At 41.1% G+C, this 25,602-nt stretch overlaps 1 protein-coding gene across 1 annotated transcript in view; it reads right to left on the reverse strand.

Annotated features, from left to right (window-relative positions):
* Positions 1-1,390: 1,390 nt before the first annotated feature.
* Positions 1,391-25,602, reverse strand: part of LOC120022640 (KH domain-containing, RNA-binding, signal transduction-associated protein 3-like) — a 160,342-nt gene continuing 136,130 nt past the window's right edge. The window contains exons 7-9 of the mRNA XM_038966616.1: positions 19,153-19,235; positions 4,176-4,270; positions 1,391-2,301 (exon numbers count right to left, since the gene is read on the reverse strand). Of these exons, the coding sequence (XP_038822544.1) occupies positions 2,210-2,301; positions 4,176-4,270; positions 19,153-19,235 (270 nt within the window). The 3' untranslated portion in view covers positions 1,391-2,209. The remainder of the gene's footprint in view (positions 2,302-4,175; positions 4,271-19,152; positions 19,236-25,602) is intronic.

Here is a 25,602-nt window from a genome sequence, read left to right on the forward strand (position 1 = left end):
AATAATGTTCACTTTTATGTTGTTGTACATGTTATCATATTATTCAAAAGCTAATTCTTGATCAGTATGATATCTCTCAAGAGTCTCAACATATACTTCCGTTCAAAAGTTGTATCACTTAGAAATGTCCTTGTTTTTGGAAAAGCCTTTTTGTTGTCCATTAGAATAACATCAAATTGATCAGAAATACAGTGTAGACATTGTTAATGTTATAAATGACTATTGTAGCCGGAAATGGCAGATTGTATATGGAATATCTACATAGGCATACAGAGGCGCATTATCAGCAACCATCACTCATGTGTTTCAATGGCACGTTGTGTTATCTAATACAAGTTTATCATTTAAAAGGCTAATTGATCATTGGAAAAGCCTTTTGCAATTATGTTAGCACAGCTGAAAACTGTTGTTCTGATTAAAGAAGCAATAAAACTGTCCTTCTTTAGACTAGTTGGGTATCTGGAGCGTCAGCATTTGTGGGTTCGATTAAAGACTCAAAATGGCTAAAAACAAAGTACTCGTCAGTCTATTCTTGTTCTGAGAAATGAAGGCTATTCCATGCGAGAAATTGCCAAGAAACTGAAGATTTTGTACAACGCTGTGTACTACTCCCTTCACAGAACAGTGCAAACAGGCTCTAACAAGAATAGAAAGAGGAGTGGGAGGCCCTGGTGCACAACTGAGCAAGAGGACAAGACCATTAGAGGGTCTTGTTTAAGAAACAGAGGCCTCACAAGTCTCAACGTCAACAGTAAAGAGGTGACTCAGGGATGAGGGCCTTCTAGGCAGAGTTGCAAAGAAAAAGCCATATCTCAGACTGGCCAAAAAAAGAAAAGATTAAGATGTGCGAAAGAACACAGACACTGGACAGAGGAACTCTGCCTAGAAGGCCAACATCCCGGAGTCGCCTATTCACTGTTGACGTTCACTGGAGTCGCCTCTTCACAATTAGCCTTTTAAAATAATAAACTTGTATTAGCTAACACAACGTGCCATTTGAACACAGGAGTGATGGTTGCTGATAATGGGCCTCTGTATGCCTATGTAGATATTCCATAAAAAAATCTGCCGTTTCCAGCTACGATAGTCATTTACAACATTAACCATGTCTACACTCCATTTCTGATCAATTTGATGTTATTTAATGGACAAACAATTTGCTTTTCTTTCAAAAACAAGGACATTTCTAAGTGACCCCAAACTTTTCAACGGTAGTGTCATTACGGAATTTAAGAACCTGTATTAAAATGAGCGTTTTCAATATTATCATCAACATCATTCTTTGCAATGTTAGTTTGTTAGTTTAGATTATTGTGTTTTTCTATTTATGTAAATACAGAATTATGCTCTTGAACACAAACTTCTATATTTCCAAAAGTTTATTGAGCATCAACCAAGAAGAACAATGTAAAGGGCTTACATAAGCGGATAATGTTAATATGCTAATATACTATTTCTGTTAATGTCTCAAGAACCTGATTTATACAATGTCTGAAAGCATTTCAGGTATTAAAGCCCCCAAAAATATATGGATTGGAATGAATTATTAAGAGCTTTACCTAAAATGTCTTGCAGCTCTTGATTATTTTTTCTTACTGAGGGTTTTTACACAAAAAAAAAGAAGGGTATGAGCTGAGATTGAAGATTGATTAAACGGGGGAAATTAAACAGAAACACACATCTACACGTTTTAAGACAGGAATAAAACAGTTGACACTATCCACAATGATTCCACGCCATGCTTTTATAAGCCCTTTAACATTAAAGAACTATCATTTACAAAAGGAGATCAAACAACAATATTTATATCAGGATCTTTTCTGATTGGAAAGGTTTCATTTGCAAGGGACAGGCAAAAATATCTACAATACTTCACCTCTCTACAACTAAATCACTAATATATTACCAATGACCAATCACTCTATAACTGGGTCCAGAATATTTAGATATCTACTTGTTTAGGAGTGGGTAGATGACCTAAATTATACACATTATTCCCAGTGGAAACAGTCTTGACATCATACCAGGGTCTTCCGTTTTTAAAACCCATGTTTACGATTGATATCAAGGTTTTTACCTTCATCATTTCCTCTGTGTTATTGTTTGGTTTTCTTTGTGTTTTTATTCTAAAAAGAAGGGAGCGTCCGTATAAAATCCATTACTTGATGACACATCCATGAGGGATTGTGCAGGTTGTTGTATAATCAGTTCAATATCTGGAGTAGGGCGTCTCTCTGTACACTCCCTTGGCCGTCCGTGCAGCTGGCGCCTTGCCACGATTAGTTGTCCAGTCCTCCTGACCTGCTTTATAGGGAAACAGCCATACGTAAGGAACACTTCTACACACACATACACTCTTGTGTAACTCAGATTTTTATTATGTCAACAGGTTATTGGACAAATATTTGTCATTTTTTCCTTAGCCTGGAACTGAGGTAAGAATTCAGCAATCATACTTCAATCAGGCATCAAACCAGTCAAACAAAAGTTGAATTATGTCAATGGACTAACTTTCTGAGTTATTTGAGAGACTGATGTTGATATGGCCTATCTAACTGGAACAACAGAAGACTCCCGGCCTCTGTAGTTCAAACAGACAATCCACCAAGAAGCTTGTCATTAACCTAGAAGGATGCGTTTAGATAATTGAAACAGAAGATCAGATAGCTACTTGAAAAGAGCCAGTGTAGTGGCTCCTAACAAAAGGTCACAATAACCATTAGCCCAAATCAGACCTCATTCAGGCCCTCTGCTGTCTATGTGCCAAGTGCCTGCTGCATCGATGGCAGCCTTTGTGTGATCTCTAGCCAACAGAGTCTCATCCCCGGAGCAGAGCAGAGGCTCACAAAGGACTGTTTTTCCCTTGACATGGTCTCTGCTGGCAGCCCATAACCAATAGTATCTAATAGTCTCTAAACCTGTCACACCTTCTCTGACACTCACTTTAGAGAGACAGTGACCAATGTAACATTGTGGTTAGAGATTAACCATGTACCATCAACTCTGTTTATCGTTTAAACAGCGCCTTTCTTTGAACTGTCAAACACCTCTTTCTTTTGACCTGTTAGAAAGCATGTAGCATTGCACTGTTAGCCTCTGTGTGTTTGTCTGCTTCTGGAGGTTAGTTCTTAACACTTTCCAGCCAGAGTTTCTTGCCACATAACTCGTGTGTTAATCTGTGTTGCAAATTGTAATATGAATTAGCTGCTGTTTCAGTTATAGTAATTAGCTGTGTGCTTACATTTGTCCTATTTCACAATTTTTTGTTGTTGAATCCCACTTCCCCTGAGACAGCTTCAGAGAGGTGGTTCAGAGCCAGGGATCAGCCATTATTTGCAGTGACCCTGGAGCAATTAGATTAAAGGCGATTCGAACCAGCAATTTTTCGGTTACTGGCCCAACGCTTTTAACCGCTAGGCTACCTGCCACCCTATGTTATGAGCTGTTACAACGTTATTATGGACTGAAGAGCATAAAAGTCCTTTACTTTACAGATAGTCTCTGGTGACAACTGTATACATTTACTGTGAAGTGCTATAAGAATTGACATCTGCCAAAGCAAGAGGAGACCAGGGTAATGAGATTACATTAACGGCCCAGTGACTGAGACGAGAACCATACAGCGCTCCAAACATTTCACCAGAAAATAAAACCATAGTTAAAGCTGTATTAGAAAACCAGACGTCAATGCATATCAGTTACTCTATCACTCATGGTTTACGTATGAATACAGTCAGGACATTCTGTGGACGTAGCCATGCCCCGCTTTATAGAATTACTGTGTCTTTATCAGACATCCCCAACCTTTATAATAACAGAATTGTGTTTGACATTGTCAGATAAATGTACGTTGTTCATATGGAGTTGCGTAAAAGAGGCCTAATTCAGTTGTGGAACAGAATAATCACCAATAAATTATTTTACCATTAAGATGACACAGACCATGCCTCATGTATCCCATCACTTGGCATTCTGATTAATGCTAACAATACATCTACAACAAATCTGTCAAAACATTTATATAGCACCTATTAGGGGAAAAGACATTGCATGTGGGTTTAACAGCATTTAAACTGCTGCGTTGATGATGAAAAGAGGTCCACACTGAACAAGACAGGTGGTGTGTATGCATTTAAACAACATTTCACATTTGAATAAAGCAGTTAGCAACTGACCGTATGACTCGTATGATTCCTCACCATTATCCTGTCCGTATGACTCGTATGATTCCTCACCATTATCCTGTCCGTACTCATAATAATGGTCTGAGCTGTGAAAGGAAAGAAAGAGGAGATATCCATCAGAATCTCTTTTTAACAATAAAATGACATGGCCTTTAGGCCTTAATAGAAAATGATAGAGGTACATTACAGCACACAGCTATCAAATCATTACCTGCAATGAGAATGGCATGAACTGTTCGGTAAAGTGAAATAACGTCATGATGTACAGAATTGATGTACCATTCTGCTGTATGTAACCATGAACATATACTCTACATTAAACATACGCAAAAGGTGCATACAGATAATTTCTTTCATAACTATGCCCTCCCTCCCTTACAGGATACAGTACACAATAGATCAGACAGCCAATATTCACTCAGAAGTTACAGTAGCTGTGCCTTCTGTGCTTTCACATGGCAATTTCCTGGCTATGTCAGTCTCCCCATATCCAGGATGTGGAGCTATATATGAGAGATGGCACCTGTAATAAAAAAAATAAAAAGGGAGGCCATCTTGAATTGTGGTTCATTTCTTTGCTATTCTTTATTTATTTCTCAGCGGTCCCTGTTGACTTGCTGACAGAACAATCGTGCGCTGGTATCATTCAGTATCAGTCCTATCATTCAAGCCCAGAAAGGTAATTCATCATAAGGCTGCCACAGAGCCGGCACATGCCACCCATCACAGCTGAGTCGTCTCCCCGTCACCATCTCTGTCACCGTCAGGGCCGTAACCAGGGTTTCAGTTTTAGTGAGGTCCCCTCCAGGACATTTTTTGAAAGTTGAAGCTCATTTACTGCATTTCTATATAAGAAAAATGTTTTAAAATACTATTTGGAGAACAGCAAAACAAGCAAAAATTTCCCAAACAATTATCACCTTGGCTGCTGTAGGTTGAGTCACCTCACTCGATTTACAAACACATAGCCTATTAGCTATACGATTGTAATGTTATACCCCAGAAAGGGGGCAAATATGAGAAATGATTCACACTGACACGTAGCATCTGTTCAGTCATTTGTAATGATGACTTGCATAAAATCATCAACTCGTAACATAGAGATATACATAGCGTTCACATTTGTATTCCTAGGCATTACTAATCAAGTTCTGCATAAACAGACGTCAATGGAGTGCACCGATGATCGTATCATCACATTCGCATGAGTTATTAGAATATGACGTCCAATTCTGTATCAATATCAGTGACGTTGTTGGGGGGGGGGGTAACGGGTCAACTTTAAACTCCAGTGGATGATGGAGATAAGAACGAACAACCACCCATAGAAATGAAAACGTATGAACTGTATCGTTTGTAGTTTGATTGCATTTTAATCTAGGCCTACAGGGAAGATAGGACAGGCGGAGATGTTCATATTGAAACATGTCTTCTTTTTTTTATAGAGTTATTATGAGAACTTAGTAGACTATTTTTTTGCTCCTGCTGAGCTAGCCTCTGTTTAACGTCAGCCTCTTACTTCATCGTTCTAGCTAGCTAAGTAATACTAGCCAGAGGCCTTTAACATTACCGCAATAGAAGTGTGTTCCAGCATGTAGCCACCTAACTGACTGTATCTATAAGCAACTATTAACCAGTTTTTGTTTGTTTGGGGATGACTGTAGATACGGCAGCAGTCGCGGGACAGTTTTAAAATGGCCTTTGGTCCGTTATTTCACAAACACACTGTCATCAGCGTCTCTAGCTGCCCACTAGAGCCGACTCCGAGTTGGGGTAGTTCGTTTATCATCTCAGGCCCTCGGCCTGTTCGGCGAGAGGGCGGAGATAGCCGTTTGAGAGAGCGGTAAATGTGCTGATAAAGGCAAATCCGGGAGGCAAATCCTCATGATTCCACTCGTATGCAAAGCGGCAGGGGTGATTAGAAGTCAGTCAGATCAAGAATATAAGCATTCTGAGCTTTAATCAACACCGGGAGCAGTCTTTAGATGTTGACCCGTAATTGATTTACTTTATTGTGTGGAAAATATATATTTCTATTATTATATATTTTTCGGTGTCCTCATATGTAGTTATGGCCCTGGTCTCCGTGCCTGTCAGTCTGGGGCTTATCCCTCCTCTCTCTGGCTTAGTGCTGGAGGTGACACTAAAGGCCCAGCTATACACCAGATCAACAAAAAAGGATGACTTTTATGATTTTCGTGTTTCAAAGCACTTAATCATTATTCAACTTTGATTGGCAGCATGTTGATTGTTTTTTTTTAAAGAAACTTAAAGGCACAATTATACATGAACAATTGAAATTTATATTAGGGGACGGAGGGGGGAGGGGGGAAACGTCTATAGTTGCGGATCTATAAATGTCTGCTTGAGACATTGTCCAGAAAAGGCATTCATGTTGGGTTTCTTCCCCGGGGAGATCATTGACTTGGCATGAAGATTGCATTGCTCACACAGCTCATGACTCAACCAGGGAACAATAACAGCAGAAACAAAGGCAGGCTTTTTCCTCTTATCTAAACTGGACCCCTGCTAAGATGTGAGTGAATATTTATGCTCTGTGTCCACAAAGAGAAGCCAGACTTTGTTATTCAGAGTGTGAGGTTTTCCAATCAACCCTCACAGCAGAGGTACCACTGTGAGTCTTACACTGGTGTCCAGCTGCTTATATATACCTGACACCACTCATCATGGCTTTTGAGAGAGAGAGCGAGAGCGAGAGCGAGAGCGAGAGCGAGAGCGAGAGAGAGAAGATGCAGCAAATGAAACACCAGAGATGTACACTATGAAACACCTGACAGGGTGTGTGGTCATTTGATTTCACACCATGTCTCAATACTGGGGTATATTCTTCCCAGAGCGGAACCCCTCTGAATATACACTCAACTACAAACCGTTCCGCTAGAGTACGCCCTGGGAAGCTGAGGGGCTAAACAAGCGGCTTATCCTTCCTGTTGGTGTAAAGCTAAAGGCTACGAGGACCAATAGCTGCTGTCAGGTCCTCAGAGAGCTGCCAAGTCAAAGCTTTCCCCTTTCACAAGGACGAGAGGAGGACTCCCAAAGCTGTTAGGCACCTCTAATTTCTGGGTTGACATTTTGTCAATATCCTCACACATTGCCTCTCTCTACCAATGTCCTTTTCTCCTCTATTACCCTGGTCTGGTCAGTGAGTCCTCAGGCCTCAGCTACGCCCTGAAGGGCAACGATCCAGGTGAAACAAACTGCTTCAAGTAAAATACAGGTTGTATCCCAAATGGCACAGTCAAACGCCTCCTATCACTTTTATAGTGGCCCTTTGTAGCTCAATTGGTAGAGCATGGTGCTTGTAATGCCAGAGTAGCGGGTTTGATTCCTGGGATCACCCATACGTAAAATGTATGCATGCATGACTAATTCGCTTTGCATAAAATTGTACGCTAAATGGCATTTATTAAAAAGCATCCATTAACACTAAACTCAGCAAAAACAAATACATTCTCTCACTGTCAACTGAGTTTACTTTCAGCAAACTTAACATGTGTAAATATTCGTATGAACATAAGATTCAACAACCGAGACATAAACTGAACAAGTTCCACATACATGTGACTAACAGAAATTGAATAATGTGTCCTTGAACAAAGGGGGGGGTCAAAATCAAAAGTAACAGTCAGTATCTGTTGTGGCCACCAGCTGCATTAAGTACTGCAGTGCATCTCCACCTCATGGACTGCACCAGATTTGCCAGTTCTTGCTGTGAGATGTTACCCCACTCTTCCACCAAGGCACCTGCAAGTTTCCGGACATTTATGGGGGGAATGGCCCTAGCCCTCACCCTCCAATCCAACAGGTCCCAGACGTGCTCAATGGGATTGAGATCCGGGCTCTGCGCTGGCCATGGCAGAACACTGACATTCCTGTCTTGCAGGAAATCAGGCAAAGAACAAGCAGCATGGATGGTGGCATTGTCATGCTGGAGGGTCATGTCAGGATGAGCCTGCAGGAAAAGTACCACATGAGGGAGGAGGATGTCTTCCCTGTAACGCACAGCGTTGAGATTGTCTGCAATAACAACAAGCTCAGCCCAGACCATGACGGACCCTCCACCTCCAAATCGATCCCGCTCCAGAGTTTAGGCTTCGACGATAAACGCGAACACGACCATCACCCCTGGTGAGACAAAACTGCGACTCGTTAGTGAAGAGCACTTTTTGCCAGTCCTGTCTGGTCCAGCGACAGCGGGTTTGTGCCCATAGGCGTCATTGTTGCCTGAGATGTCTGGTTAGGACCTGACTTACAACAGGCCTACAAGCCCTCAGTCCAGCCTCTCTCAGCCTATTGCGGACAGTCTGAGCACTGATGGAGGGATTGTGTGTTCCTGGTGTAACTCGGGCAGTTGTTGTTGCCATCCTGTACCTGTCCCGCAGGTGTGATGTTTGGATGTACCGATCCTGTGCAGGTGTTGTTACACGTGGTCTGCCACTGCGAGGACGATCAGCTGTCTGTCATGTCTCCCTGTAGCGCTGTCTTAGACGTCTCACAGTATGGACATTGCAATTTATTGCCCTGGCCCCATCTGCAGTCCTCATGCCTCCTTGCAGCATGCCTAAGGCACGTTCACGCAGATGAGCAGGGACGCTGGGCATCTTTCTTTTAGTGTTTTTCAAAGTCACTAGAAAGGCCACTTTAGTGTCCCAAGTTTTCATAACTGTGACCTTAATTGCCTACCGTCTGTAAGCTGTTAGTGTCTTAACGACCGTTCCACAGGTGCATGCTCATTAATTGTTTATGGTTCATTGAACAAGCGTGGGAAACAGTGTTTAAACCCTTTACAATGAAGATCTGTGAAGTTATTTGGATTTTTACGAATTATCTTTGAAAGACAGGGTCCTGAAAAAGGGACGTTTCTTTTTTTGCTAAGTTTATATAAATAGTCACTAATGGAATGTGGCTGGAAACATGTTAGGGACTGAAACAATCCCAACTTAATTTATATTTTATGTTGTTTTAATCACAAGTAAACTCTGTAAACATTCCTTAACAGCTAATGATGGAGAGGAGCAAGGAGGAACCCAGAGTCCACTGTACTATGCTGGGTGATTATATCTCAAGGAGAAACCCAGAGTCCACTGTACTATGCTGGGTGTTTAAATCTCTGGCTTCAAAGATAAAAAATAGATTTTTAGTCTCCTGCTAGTTCAAGACAAACACAAAGGATGTGTCTCAAATGGCACCCTATTCTCTATATAGTGCACTACTTTTGACCAGAACACCATGGGGTACAGCCCCACCTTAGCCTCAGCCCCAGCCTCAGCCTTAGCCTCAGCCTTAGCCTCAGCCTTAGCCTTAGCCTCAGCCCCAGCCTCAGCCCCAGCCTCAGCCCCAGCCTCAGCCCCAGCCTCAGCCCCAGCCTCAGCCTCAGCCCCAGCCTCAGCCCCAGCCTCAGCCTCAGCCCCAGCCTCAGCCTCACAACAGACAACAGACAATCTCAGACATAACAAGCAAGAGCAATCTGTCTTAAAGTGCAGGCCATTAGCTAACCTTGTCTCATGATCAGGAATCACGGAATCTGACTCCAGACCTGCTCGTCCACAGGTATACCTACCGCCTGGCTCTCAGATTTACAGGTATCCTCTATAAATGGCTGATCCTAAGTACTGATGTTGTCGTTTGCGGCACCAATAAACAGATGGTGATGTTACATCTGAGTGATGTAGTACATGTCCCTGGTGGACTTTGTTTTCTTACACAGCCATTGCTCTTCTGTTGCTCTGTGATAAACCTACAGAGATCTGCTAGGACATTTAGAGAGGATCCAGAGGTACTGAGAAGAACAATCTATAGTCAGCAGTCATATCCAGGGGAGAGGAGACACTAAATATTTCATAGGTTTTCCAATGCAGGAGGAAGAACATTCAGGGGCATATTCATTAGATAGCGAGCGTTAAACATAATTTTGATAGCGAGATAACTCATTTTGATAAAGGATAACCTTCAATCTCAGACTATGAAAAATGACATGACTTCCTTCATATTGACATATAAAAAATAAAAATAAATTTAACCAGGCAAGTCAGTTAGGAACAAATTCTTAATAACAATGACGGCCAGGCCTGGCGACGCTGGGCCAATTGTGCGTCGCCCTATGGGACTCCCAATCACGGCCGGATATTATAACTGGATTCAAACCAGGGACTGAGTGACGTCTCTTGTTCTGAGATGCAGTGCCTTAGACCGCTGCACCACTCGGGAGAGTGGGTACAGTATGTATTTTGTATTTAATGGATTAAGGCTCTGAAAAAAATACAGCAAAAAGCAAAAATAGACAAAAATAGATGAAATATAAACAGACAGAAAAGGCACTGTACTTGGGAGAATGTGTCCTGTATATTATCCAAAATGAGGATGGTGTAATTGTTATTGAAAACTCCCTCAGGGATATGCTGTTGATTGCTTGTCTCAGCAGCTGATTGCGTACGCAATCTTCAATGTTGGACCCTTGCTGCGATGTCACAAAGACGGACTGAACGGTAAACGTTATGGATTTACATGTGTGAATATAATCATCTGCTTTGTCTGAATCTGACCCCGCTTTATTTTTACCATCTTACATTTGTAGATTTAGGGAAAATCTACCAAGCAAAAATGACATAATGTGGTTAACATGTCGATGGTCAGTCAACGTTCAAAAATGACATAATGTGGTTAACATGTCGATGGTCAGTCAACGTTCAAAAATGACATAATGTGGTTAACATGTCGATGGTCAGTCAACGTTCAAAAATGACATAATGTGGTTAACATGTCGATGGTCAGTCAACGATCAAAAATGACATAATGTGGTTAACATGTCGATGGTCAGTCAACGATCAAAAGTCAGCCATATTACATTAAAATTCACCTCAGATTGTGTCTTGGTCAACGGATGGGCAGGTGACTGCAACGTTATTACGGCCCAAGCATATAGACTGAGGTTGCATCCCAAATGACATCCTATCCCTTATATAGTGTACTACTTTTGACTAGGGTGCATAGGGCTCTGGTCAAAGTAAGTGCATTATATAGAGAACAGGTTTCCATTTGGGATTCATCCTCAGTTTTTCATCATATTCTCTGCGATGCTATAAACTGACATCATCCTGAGAGCGTCTGGAATCTTTCCAAGACAACACTTGAGACAGCAACAAAAACTCTTGTTAGGCCTTACAACATTAAAATATCTCTAGCTCTGAAGCTAATTAGGGCAAAAGACAGACGTTGCCTGTCAAAACAAATGTTACAAACTGCTGAGAACTGAATTAGAACAATATTAAAAGGATCAAACGTGCAAGTAAAGCTATTACAGAAAGTACCCATCTGAGAACTGCAAGACCTCTGGTTCTTAGATAGAAATCAATTACATTGTGTTGAACTAATTAACTCTCTTGAACTAATGTACTACTGTGTGTTTGCAAAGCCTGAAATACCAGGCGCATATTTCCTAGGCCTAATCATGCCAAGATCTGTACGTTTTAATAGTATAACTCTTGATTTCTCGGGGTACTTTCCACAACTGATACACACCATGGTGGTCTACATTGGTACTCTGTTCACATACTGTTGGTGGACTCTCTACTTCTCTCTTTCTTTCTCTCTCTCGGAGGACCTGAGCCCTAGGACCATGCCTCAGGACTACCTGGCATGACTCCTTGCTGTCCCCAGTCCACCTGGCCATGCTGCTGCTCCAGTTTCAACTGTTCTGCCTGCGGCTATGGAACCCTGACCTGTTCACCGGACGTGCTACCTGTCCCAGACCTGCTGTTTTCAACTCTCTAGAGAGCAGAAGCAGTAGAGATACTCTTAATGATCGGCTATGAAAAGCCAACTGACATTTACTCCTTAGGTGCTGACTTGCTGCACCCTTGACAACTACTGTGATTATTATTATTTGACCATGCTGGTCATTTATGAACATTTGAACATCTTGGCCATGTTCTGTTATAATCTCCACCCGGCACAGCCAGAAGAGGACTGTCCACCCCTCATAGCCTGGTTCCTCTCTAGGTTTCTTCCTAGGTTTTGGCCTTTCTAGGGAGTTTTTCCTAGCCACCGTGCTTCTACACCTGCATTGCTTGCTGTTTGGGGTTTTAGGCTGGGTTTCTGTACAGCACTTTGAGATATCAGCTGATGTAAGGGCTATATAAATACATTTGATTTGATTTGACTACCCACCAAGACTTGCCATTCAGACATCCATAACTGTTCTCTCCCCTGTGCTCTGTCCTACCTCAGACTGGTTCTCTCCCCTTCGCTGCTATCTCCACAAGTCCCCTGTGCTCTGTGCTACCTTTTACCTCCACACCTCCACACTTCTCTCCTGTATTGAGTTTTACAACTGTTCCTAGGGGATGTGTCTGCCCTTTAAAACGCTGTCACAGCTAGCCCTGTAACCGCGGCCCTCCTCCCTGTAACCACGGCCCTTTGGGAGCAGGCTGACGAGCCAGGGAAAAGGAAGAGGAAGGCAAGAGGCGAGAGGCCCCTGTAGTATTGTGTCAGGAATGAAATAACACTCTGATCCAAACCGATCGGTGTGTGTCCAACCTCTGTATGACCTCACCCAGAGCAACACCTGTCATCCTCCTCATTTACCTACAGGGAGATCACCCTCTATCTGCTAATACAATGAAAGTGATTCTCCTTCAGTCTCTCCATTCATCTGACCTTCCAACTGCTTAATAATACCCACACATCTACCTACCTGCCTTCAGGTAATAATAACGGTGGGTTGGGTCGGTATATTAAATGCCGTAGAAAAAGGCTATGATGGCGCTCATACGGAAGATTGACCGCTATGCTGAAGCTGCCATGGATGTCATGCTGATTTGGCGTTCCAAGATGTTCCTCTAGGCTTTCCCTCTCTTCTGAAACAAGTAAATGTCTCCGAACTATTGAGAAGAACCACCGTTTAGCTAAAAGTCTCATGCTTCAAGGTTGTGAACTGTTTCGTTTTCCTTTCAATGTGAATCTGCTACATTCATGTTGACTAAATATGTTATACAATGTTGTTTTGGTTATTATCAGCAATTACAATTTGAAAACAAGTTACATATCTTGTATTTAGCAGGAATATTATGTCCACCTCAATTATGTCTACAGTATAGTAGACATACAGTGTATTTGCCCAGAATCCCCAAAACAAACTCTCCAGAATGGTGACCCTCTTTCCCCGCCAGGAATAGGGGCTGATATCATACTAGAGACACTGGAGAAACCAACTGTAGTAAATTGCTCTGCTTGTTATCCTGCAGCTAGTGAAGTCCTGCCTGCCGCCCAGCCAGGGCTCTGATGTGGTTGGTGACTGTGCAGTGAGCTCCTCAGGCTCTGTGAGGCATTGTTAGGGAGACGTCTTGTCCATGGATGCAGTCTAACATTCCCCTGGGTCCTTCCCTGTTCCAGCCCTGCTACCGCTCTGACCTGCTCAAGCTGAGATTGGGCTCCGGGGTAAAACAGGGCTGTACCTTTTGTCCATCAGCAGATCTAAATTGGATGACCTTAAAAAGGAAATATTCTGTACCGTATGCACTATAGACCGCAGTATTGTACTGTATTTACTGTACACACTGGCTTTGCGGTGTGGTAAACGAATGGTTTAGGAAACAAGAAAGTCTGTGCGAAAATGGTGCGACCATCAAAAAACATCCAGTCAGCGGCAGTCCTCCGGGTGCAAACAACTCGTTGATGAGAGAGGTTGAAGGAGAATGGTGTGGTGGTGGCGGTAGTGTAATGGTGTGGGGAATGTTTTCCTAGCACACGCTAGATCCCTTGATACTATTTGAGCAACGTTTGAACGCCACACCTTGTAGAATCCATGCCCTGAAGAATTCAGGCTGTTCTGGAGGCAAAGGGGGGTCCGACCCGGTACTATATGGGTGTACCTATTAAACTGTCCGCTGAGTGTATATTGTGTATCATCCCCATGCATTGTAAAGGGTTGCTAGCATCTATGATGCTCTTACTCTACAGATGAAAGAAGAACTCAAAGGGTCTTGTCTGGTTAACAATATTTCTTAATAATCAATTTTCATATGAAATAGTGATTATTTTGTTTGAAAAATTATGTATTTGTTTCTGAGACATTAAAAAAATGACTAGTAAGTCCTGTAAACAGGGAGTGTACTGCAGTGTCCTGTACATATTTACAAATACCCACTGAGAGTAAAAACACATTCTGAGAGTATAAAAAGCAGGCTGGTTGCAATCATCCGACTACACTTTAAACAACACACTGTCAGGTTCTAAGAAATTGCAAGAGATGTACATGATCATGTAGATGATAAACAATCTACACTCAAAAAAAAAAAACGCTCTAGGCAGTTCTGAGACTTAAATAAGTTAACAAAAATAAGTAAATAAACTGACTAGTGTGTCTCAGGAGGAAGACGCTGTAAAGTCTGGTAGCCCATTAGTCAGCCTAAGTGAGTGTCTCAAATGACACCCTATTCCATATAGTGCACTACCTTTGCACTACTACCATATGGGCACTGGTCAAAAGTAGTGCACTATAATGGGAATAGGGTACCATTTGGGACGCACCGCCTTTCTAACCAGGCAACAGATCTCAAAATCTCTTTGAGTCTAGCATCATGCCTCTGGGCAGAACAGAGCCGAGCACACCCCACCAAGCACACACACACAACCCACCCAGCCTCTACATGATGGACTCCGTTTTTCTTCTGCCTTAAGCCTCTGATTATTCACCACATGGCTGCAGATAGACACCAGGGCTCAGGGCCAGCCTACCCCCAGTGACTCCCTCTGCCTCTCTGCAGATCTAACAGGCAGGCTTTAAGATGTACCCCCCTTTAAGATGTACCCCAACTACATAGAGGACAGGGGAGGTCAGAGACTCTGGCCCTGAGGCACAGGTGTCAAACTCATTCCATGGAGGGCCTAGTATTTTCTGGTTTTTCAATTAAGACCCAGACAACCAGATGAGGGGAGTTCTTTACTAATCAGTTACCTAAATGATTAATCAAGTCCAAGGAAGGAGCGAAAACCTGCAGACACTCGGCCCTGCGTGGAATGAGTTTGACACATGGGCCCTAGTCAGTTGCATAACTGAATGCATTCAAAAAAAAATATCTTCCACATTTAACACAACCCCTCCGCAGAGGGATGCCTTAATCAATGTCCACGTCATCAGCGCCCGGGGAGCAGTTGTTGTTGGGGGTTAACTGCCTTGCTCAAGGGCAGATCGGCAAAAACATTTTTTTCTGCTGGTGTGTTCGAACCAGCAAACGTTTGGTTACTGGCCCAATGCTCTTAACAGCCAGGCTACCTGCCATCCCAAGAGAGAGAGAGTGTGTGAGAGATGTAGGCTGCCTGGCCTGGGCAACATATATCCTGACACGGCCACAAAAGAAATCATCAACCATCCCTCCTCACAAAGCATGGGACAGCCTAATATGTTATTTTTTTCTTTATTTTTTTCTCTCTCCTTTACCCCCCTTACAGCTGCCACTAATGCCATTTTTGACATCTTAAGTGCAGCAACAATCAGGCCCTCTTTGAAACTGCCCATGCAAGCAGAACATACAGAATAAAGGAGAGGAGGGAAGATGGTGTGACAGCAGCAGGGATGCATCCCAAATAGTGCCCTATTCCCTATTTAGTGTACTACTTTTGAGCAGTCAAAAGTAATGCGCTATATAGGGAATATGGTGCCATTTGGGACGCATCCCTGCTGCAGGACCGATAAAAAAGAGAGATGGCAGCAAACAAGCCAACGTGCCATAGCAAAGTCCTTTGACCTTAAGTGACATGGTGAGGGTGATCGCTCCCTTGATATGAGAAAATCAATTCTGTGTGTTTAGTTGCAGGGTCTTCTGTTTCTATCAAGGGTTGGAATGGAAATGATTTCCCAATTGTTTCATTCTGAACAGAACCATTATTTGTTGGGGTTCCCTTCCACTGTTCCGACTAGTAAAATAAAGTTCTGAACCAGTTCGAATCCCCAAAAAGTAACAGTTTATATTGTTTCTTTCTGTTCCTTTTTAAACATGTGAAATATATTTTATTCCATTCGATTACGTGACCAATTGGGCTATAGTTGTTTAGGTGCATTGGAGAGACAAGTGACATTTTGTGAGTTGGGAGAGAGCGAGAGAGGGTGGAGTAGGAGGCTTGACTTGAAGTGCTGGGCATCTTATGACATGTATAATCTGAATTAGGCCAACAGAATTATACCTACAGAGGAGCGGTTTCTATGAAGGAACTTTGAATGTTTTTGAACTTCCAAGAGTTGGCTTAAAGTTGCACTAGAGCTAGCTAGCTAGCTAACAAGCTTGTGTGTGCAGAGCGGCACCAGAATTAAAATAAAAACATGGAACATATTGTCCGGAACGTAACAATTTTATTAACCGGTTCCCATGTTCCAGAACAGTATAGATCACTTTTGTTCCCGGTTCTGATTCTGTTCTTCGAAAAATGTTGGTGAACCTGAACCGGTTCCAACCCCTGGTTTGTATTGCATAGAGCTATAGGACACCAAACAGCCATGTAGCTGCAGGGTCTTCTGTTGCTGTTACATAGATCCAAACAACCAAACAGCCATTTGGGCTTCATGGGGCAACAAAGGCTTGAAACATGAAAATAGGAATAAATAATATTAGCACAAGGGATCCACTGGTATTAGTCAAACTATGGCATTATGGTTCAAATACTTTATGACAGGACATCAGATTGAGAAGTTACAATAGAAAGACAGCTATCAACATTATTTAGTTCAAAAGCTTGTTTCCCCTCAATCTCATTCTGAACCCCCAAACTGGTTCTATGTTGGCACTAAGACGTGCACTGTTCATTCCTGGCCGTTCTGGTCGCCCCTCCATATGTTCCATTAGAGTTCAATCTATTAGAGGTCGTTCCATTTCAGTTGGTCATGACGTAAAGGATGTTTATCTACAGTATTTATAATTCAGAACTATCTCGTTGTCCTTCAGAACTATAATATTCATGAACTCGTTTGTTTCTATTAAATATTTTTGTATCTCCGTTGATTCTTGGAATTATATCAAAGGCAATTCTAATCCCTAAATGTGAATTGTTCCCCAACCGATCATTACCGACAGATGGATGCTGTTTTCATAATGACATCCCTATAGTTAGATGGAGATTTCATTTTCAGAAATGTTTTCCTTATTTCTGTTGCCCAAATATTTGAGCAGGATGATGTTTTTGTGACGACCATCGCTTGCAAGACTGAGAACAGCTACTTATTTTACTGAGCAACATTACAATCCAGCCAATTTAACTGTTTTGATAAACATTGATTTAGACTAAAGGTAGTCAAAAGTCTGATCAGCAAGCATGATTCTCAATTAGGAATAGGCTACAGAAGGATGGAGTCTCCTATTTACATTCCGTGTCATTTCCAACAATTGGGATGTGTAGGTCTAGGTTAGTATTCCCTATTTTGGTAGGCTATTTCTATAACAGCACTAAAAATATTTTATCCTAAATTAAATGTACATCATCCTCTAGGCCTACAGAATTCGCCTATACAGCCTGAGATTGGTTTGGATGTGGGTTTGATAGAAAAGTCATTCACGGCTACCATCCGGAGAGTTAATAAAATACTTATAATTGAAGTGAAAAGTTTTCCTGATATTTCTTATACTTATCCATGCCATACACAATCAAGAAATCGGCAGCCTTTCAACATTAGGAAATACAATATTTTCTGCAGATAAGCCTATCGCTATCAGTCTAGCACCTCAATGAGTCACACATCTTACATCACACTTGACTCGAGTCATTCAACATTAGGTAACAAACTGTTATTTTAAACAAAGAAAATACCCAAATAAAATAGCAAAGCAGCCTACTAAATATGCCAAGCCTAAACAAATAAATTGAATAGCCTAAATAAACAAGTACATTTAATAAATAAAACAATTAAATTAAATAGCTCAGGTCCTGAAAATATGGGTGACCTTTTCCCTTCCGTATCCACAATGTGCATAAATGAGGCGAATACAGACGATTTGCCTGTCGGTTTTTCCACCCTGTGCTCTCTTTCATTCCGTTTCTTCTTCACTTCAGTTAGGAACAACTCCATTTTTCAGAAACTCACTTTATAGAGACTATCATTCTTTTCTGCTGCATCCTCCTCCTCTCCCACAACAAGTAGGCATATTGCCAATTTCACCCCGCATTACGTGAAGTGCGCAGTAGCTGGTTTTCAAGAAGCAAATATGTCGTTTTGTCACAAAATGATATTGACACATTTGGTTTGATGAAAGGGGACCGACCCGCTGACAACAATTTAAGAGAATAAACTGTAAATATAAAATGTAATTGAGTGCAATTTGCATTCCTGAACTAAACTCTTCAAATATAATTTCAGATCTGGTGTGTATTTCACAAATGTTCACACAGATTCCAAGCCCGTGGCCAACGAGCAGGATCAGTAACATGCTGTTACTTGGAGAACTACCATGCTAATATGCTGATGTATAGGGATGCTAATGGAGAACTAGCACACTAATCTGATGTGTAGGTTCACATGCTGTTAATGGAGAACTAGCATGCTAATCTGATGTGTAGGTTCACAAGCTGCTAATGGAGAACTAGCATGCTAATCTGATGTGTAGGTTCACAAACTGCTAATGGAGAACTAGCATGCTAATCTGATGTGTAGGTTCACAAGTTGCTAATGGAGAACTAGCATGCTAACAGGTTAATCTGATGTAAAGCATTGATGCAATATACTGTCAACAACCTCTGACAAACTGAATGTATTTTTTATTAAGAAAAATCCTTATAGGGTCCACTTGATTTGCCCACGCACGTATCCTTTAACCCCCTATTTAACTAATAAAGAATAAGGGTGTACACCAATAATATGTACTATATCTACAGTTTTGTCTTGCTAAAACACAGGTTAGGATGATAAGGAGACCCGGAGAATACATTTAGGTACAGCCCTGAGAAACAGGAAACGGAATCTTACTTCTGTCCTTGATTGCTGTAACTGGTGTCGTAGGAGTCATAACCCTGGTCATCGTAAGCTGTCCCGTATCCATCATCATATTCCTGGAGATAGAAAGAGAGGATAAAATACATAAAGAACATTTATAAACATCACCACAATGTCATTATTCTGCGCTCTGCTACCACCTATGAAAACGTTTGAATCAGAAGAGGAAGATGAAATCCCTTGTCTGCTATGGGACTGGTCAGTCAATCCAGGTCACTTCAGTTGGTCATAACATAGTGTGTTTCTACCTATAGTTGTCTCCTTTAGAACTGTACTATTCATCAACCATGCTGTACACCTCTGTTAATTCCTGGAGGTATGTCAAAAGCAATTCTTCAGATCCCTAACTGTTAATTGTTCCCCAACCGATCATTACCAACAGCTGGATGCAGCTGCAATCAATTAAAGATCAGCACAGATGTACAGATGTAGGATCTTAATTTAACCACTCTTTTGTTGCTGAGAATTTTCCTGCTAAGCAGGAAATGCACATTTGCAGCATATTCAAGGTTTAAAAACGCTTCTAAATTTTGTCATTTCCACTTTAAAATGTCAGACTGGATTTGCCCTAATGAAAAATGATTCAACCCCTACAAAAAATAATTCATATTTCCCGTTACTGCATGATTATTTTCCTGCCGTAGCAAACTGGCTCAAATTAAGATCCTACATCAAGTATTATTCTGTCATTTCAAATGTATTTAATGTGTAAATGTTTATTTTATGCATTCGTTAACTGTCATTGATCTGAAGACACCACCCCACACATAGATTTTTCTACCGTTTCAAACTACTCTGACATCGAAAATATTTACTGATCTCAAATTACATACATTATTTCTCAATTGTGAGCATAGGAGAAGGATAGTGGATGTACCACTGTTCCATGTAGCTCTATCCTTGTGTATATGTGTATATTTATGCTGCAGTAGTTTATGTGTCGGGGGGCTAGGGTCAGTTTGTTATATCTGGAGTACTTCTCCTGTCTTATCCGGTGTCCTGTGTGAATTTAAGTATGCTCTCTCTAATTCTCTCTTTCTTTCTCTCTCTCTCAGAGGACCTGAGCCCTAGGACCATGCCTCAGGACTACCTGGCATGACGACTCCTTGCTGTCCCCAGTCCACCTGGCCGTGCTGCTGCTCCAGTTTCAACTGTTCTGCCTGCGGCTATGGAATCCTGACCTGTTCACCGGACGTGCTACTTGTCCCAGACCTGCTGTTTTCAACTCTCTAGAGACCGCAGGAGTGGTAGAGATACTCTTAATGATCGGCTATGAAAAGCCAACTGACATTTACTCCTTAGGTGCTGACTTGCTGCACCCTTGACAACTATTGTGATTATTATTATTTGACCATGCTGGTCATTTATGAACATTTGAACATCTTGGCCATGTTCTGTTATAATCTCCACCCGGCACAGCCAGAAGAGGACTGGCCACCCCTCATAGCCTGATTCCTCTCTAGGTTTCTTCCTAGGTTTTGGCCTTTCTAGGGAGTTTTTCCTAGCCACCGTGCTTCTACACCTGCATTGCTTGCTGTTTGGGGTTTTAGGCTGGGTTTCTGTACAGCACTTTGAGATATCAGCTGATGTACGAAGGGCTATATAAATACATTTGATTTGATTTGATATATATGTGTGTATGTGTGCGTGTGTATGAGTCCATTTCATCACCATCTGCTTGTGCTCCAGCAATACCACCTCTCCTCCCCCTACTCACCCCCTTCAACACCCCCCAGCCCCCTATCCCCCTGCCTAGAGGAACATCAAAGGGGCGCAGAGCCGCACCCATCCTAATTTGGGATAAATGGGACTTATGTTCCACAAAGATGTGGACCCCTCGTGACACATCCCTCACTCCCCCCAACCCTCCACCACTCATTCCATCTGGGTGATTTGCATGAACTGTAAGAATTACAGCGAGAGAGAATGTGAGAGAGAGACAACATACTCATCATCTCATTCTCAATGTTATTATGAAGGCCGCTAATGCGTGATTAGAAACATGCTTCTGCCAAATGACACTATTTGAATCCACTCTTTTATCTTTAATCCCGAGGAAGCTAACTTACTAACTAATTGTGTACGATGATGGAAAATAAAGTTAATCAAAGTTGGGCTGGTGCTGTGGCTGTGTGAATCTGTATCCGTCCCAAATGGCACCCAATTCCTTCCTAAGCAGTGCACTATATGGGTTATAGGGTGTCAATTGGGAGGTACGCTCTGTTACAAATAGAGTTCCCTGGCCTCTGGCTTCCTAATCACCACAGTATCAACATCATTATTACCATGTTAGATCACTGGTGTGTCATGGTGGTTTGTTGGTGGATGATGTATTATAGACTGTCATTATACAATGCTTGAACGTGGCATCAATAGGCTATTTATCCTATAAATAGGATACATAGCGATATAATATATAATATGATTCAAATTCCAAAAAAAAATCTAAAATACTTTATATACATTTTTAGAAATATTGGTATTTAGCTTTTATTGTTTAAAGAAATTATTGGTGTGTTTGTTCTCTATTTAATCATGGCATGGGGTTGTTCAATGACCGACATGTACTGTACAGTGCCTTCAGAAAATATTCGGACCACTTCTCTTTTTCCACATTTTGTTACGTTACAGCCTTGTTCTAAAATTGATTAAATTCCTTTTTTTCCTCATCAGGTTTTTACATACGTATTCCTGAGACTCGAAATTGATTTCAGGTGCATCCTGTTACCATTGATCATCCTTGAGATGTTTCTACAACTTGGAGTCCACCTGTGGTAAATTAATTTGATGGGACATGATTTAGGAAGGCACATACCTGTTTATATAAGGTTGACAGTGCATGTCACAGCAAAAACCAAGCCATGAGGATGAAGAAATTGTCCGTACAGCTCAAACACATCAGAACCTACGGTGAAGCATGGTGGTGGCAGCATCATGCTGTCTGGATGTTTCTTAGTGGCAGGGACTGGGAGACTAGTCAGTATCAAGTAAAAGAGTAACGGAGCATAGTAAAGAGAGATCCTTGATGAAAGCCTGCTCCAGAGCACTCAGGACCTCAGACTTGGGACGAAGATTCAATAGGACAATGACCTTAAGCACACAATAGTTCTGGTAGAAGAAAATACAAATAAAAAAACAAAAAAAAATTCTACCACCATCTTTGGAATGCAAGAGAATTCCGATGGTGTACACAAGATGGAAGCAGTGTGTGTGCAAAGTTTTAGATGGATAACTTGAAGTATGAGCGAGCTACAGGACATTTAGTGTGAAGTCACCCAGGTACATTTGGACAAATCGTGAAAGAGACATTTGCATTCATATGACATTTTTCTGCAAGAATATTGTCAAATCTGTATACTTGGACTTTGATTTAGCTTTTCCAGTATTAATAGCCATATTTATAAGTTCAACATTTGCAAAACAACCACTTTTCATAACTTTATAACTCTGAATATTCTTATAATTTTTGTCCAAAAGTAAAAGGCATGCTGTCACAAAAGGTTAGCACCTACAGTTTGCGACAGACACAGGGTTTCCGGATACTCCCGTAAAGCGCAGCTCATTGGCTATCTAGCTAGCTTAGTTTGACCCCGATTGGTGCTAATTTGACAAAGATACAGTCGTTCAAGTGAAGACAACCCACGTCATCGGCATGCCATGAAGGCGTCGCTCTCTGACCAAATATGGTGTCCTATAGGATATACTACACCCCTAATGATATTGTGAAGTCTGGTTATGTTATAGGATCTCTGAGGAATAAATACAAATGTGATTTGACTGGTTGAAGCAATGTTTAGGGTTAGATTTTCACAGATTCCTTTCTTTGCAAATTGAACGAGCGGAAATACAAAATCAATCGTGCATGCTATATGGACCTTTTTAGGATATGAAAAAGGATTTTATCTAACAAAACGACACTTCATGTTATCTCTGGGACCCTTTGGATGATAAATCCGAGCAAGATTTCAGAATGTAAGTACACATTTTACCTTCAGAGGTGAATTTATCAAACCTATCACGGTGAAAAAAAGAGTTTTGTTGTTAGGAGCTCTCCTCAAACAATAGCATGGCATTTTTTCGCAGTAATTTCTACTGTAAATATGACAGTGCAGTTATATTAACAATAATTTAAGCTTCCAGCCAATATAAGACACTTACATGTACCGACATTTGTTGTTTCTCTAAAATCTGCGATTTTGACATAAGTCGCTACATGGTTTACAACTGTCCCGTTGACGGGACACCAATCCCTAAGAAGTTTCAAGGGTCTGAATACGTATGTAAATGTCATATCAGTTTAATGGAGAATTTTTTTTTTGATACATTTTAGAATAAGGCTGTAACAACAAAATGTGGAAAAGATCAAGGGGTCTGAATACATTTCTTAATGCACTGTAATTTCCCAATTTATTTGCAATCAATATAGCTCAGTATTTGAATTATTTATTTTATACAGTCATTATTGCTCATCTTCATCAAGGGTGTGTCGTGTTGTTGCCTATCATTAAATGTGAAGACTGTATCTTATCAAATCAACTCTCTATGTGTAATTTAATTACGCGATTAAACTAATCATATAACAGTAACTAACTAGGAAGTTGGGGCACCACGGGAATATGTTGTTTATAGAGTTACAATTCCCGAATATACAGTTGAAGTCAGAAGTTTACCTTCACTTAGGTTGGAGTCATTAAAACTAGTATTTCAACCACTCCACACATTTCTTGTTAACAAACTATAGTTTTGGCAAGTTTGTTAGGACATCTACTTTGTGCATGACACAAGTAATTTTTCCAAACAATTGATTACAGACAGATTATTTCACTTATAATTAACTGTATCACAATTCCAGTGGGTCAGAAGTTTACATACACTAAGTTGACTGTGCCTTTAAAGCTTCTCTAGGGTAGGGGGCAGCATTCGGAATTTTGGATGAAAAGCATGCCCAAATTAAACTGCTAGCTACTCATCCCCAGAAGATAAGATATGCATATTATTAGTAGATTTGGATAGAAAACACTCCGAAGTTTCTAAAACTGTTTGAATCATGTCTGTGAGTATAACATAACTTATTTAGCAGGCGAAACCCAGAGGACAAACCATTCAGATTCTTTTTTTTGAGGTCACTCTCTTTTCAATGGAGTTTCATTGGGAATCCAGATTTCTAAGGGACCTTCTTGCAGTTCCTACTGCTTCCACTGGATGTCAACAGTCTTTAGAAATTGGTTGAGGTTATTCCTTTGTGTAATGAAGAAGTACGGCCACCTTGAACGAGGGTCACTCGAAGTGTCCTGTTTGTTAGAGGCGCGTGACCAGAAAGCTAGCTACAGTTTGTTTTAATCCTGTATTGAACACAGATCATCCCGTCTTCAATTTTATCGATTATTTACGTAAAAAAATACCTAAAGTTGTATTAAAAAAGTAGTTTGAAATGTTTTGGCAAAGTTTACAGGTAACCTTTGAGATATTTTGTAGTCACGTTTCACAAGTTGGAACCGGTGTGTTTCTGGATCAAAAGCGCCAAATAAATGGACATTTTGTATATATATCGACGGAATTAATCGAACAAAAGGACCATTTGTGATGTTTATGGGACATATTGGAGTGCCAACAACAGAAGCACGTCAAAGGGAAGGCATGAATTATATTTTTCTTTCTGCGTTTCGTGTCGCGCCTGCAGGGTTGAAATATGCTTCTCTCTCTTTGTTTACTATGGTGCTATCCTCAGATAATAGCATCGTTTGCTTTCGCCGAAAAGCTTATTTAAATTCTGACATGTTGGCTGGATTCACAACCAGTGTAGCTTTAATTTGGTATCTTTCATGTGTGATTTAATGAAAGTTTGATTTTTATAGTAATTTATTTGAATTTGGCGCTCTGCATTTTCCCTGGCTTTTGGACTAGTGAGACAGTAGCGTCCCGCCTAAACTCAGATTTTTGGATATAAATATGAACTTTACCGAACAAAACATACATGTATTGTGTAACATGAAGTCCTATGAGTGTCATCTGATTTAAGATCATCAAAGGTTAGTGATTAATTTTATCTCTATTTCTGCTTTTTGTTACTCCTCTCTTTGGCTGGAAAAATGGCTGTCTTTTTCTGTGACTTGGCTCTGACCTAACATAATCGTTTGGTGTGCTTTCGTCGTAAAAGCTTTTTGAAATCGAACACTGGGGCTGGATTTACAACAAGTGTATCTTTAAAATGGTGTATAATACTTATATGTTTGAGGAATTTAAATTATGGGATTTCTGTTGTTTTGAATTTGGCGCCCTGCAGTTTCACTGGCTGTTGACGAGGTGGGACGCTAGCGTCCCACATACCCTAGAGAAGTTAAACAGCTTGGAAAATTCCAGAAAATTATGTCATGGCTTTAGAAGCTTCTGATTGATATCATTTGAGTCAATTGGAGGTCTGCC

This window comes from Salvelinus namaycush, chromosome 27, assembly GCF_016432855.1.
Source record: "Salvelinus namaycush isolate Seneca chromosome 27, SaNama_1.0, whole genome shotgun sequence".
Classification (NCBI taxonomy): Eukaryota; Metazoa; Chordata; class Actinopteri; order Salmoniformes; family Salmonidae; genus Salvelinus; species Salvelinus namaycush.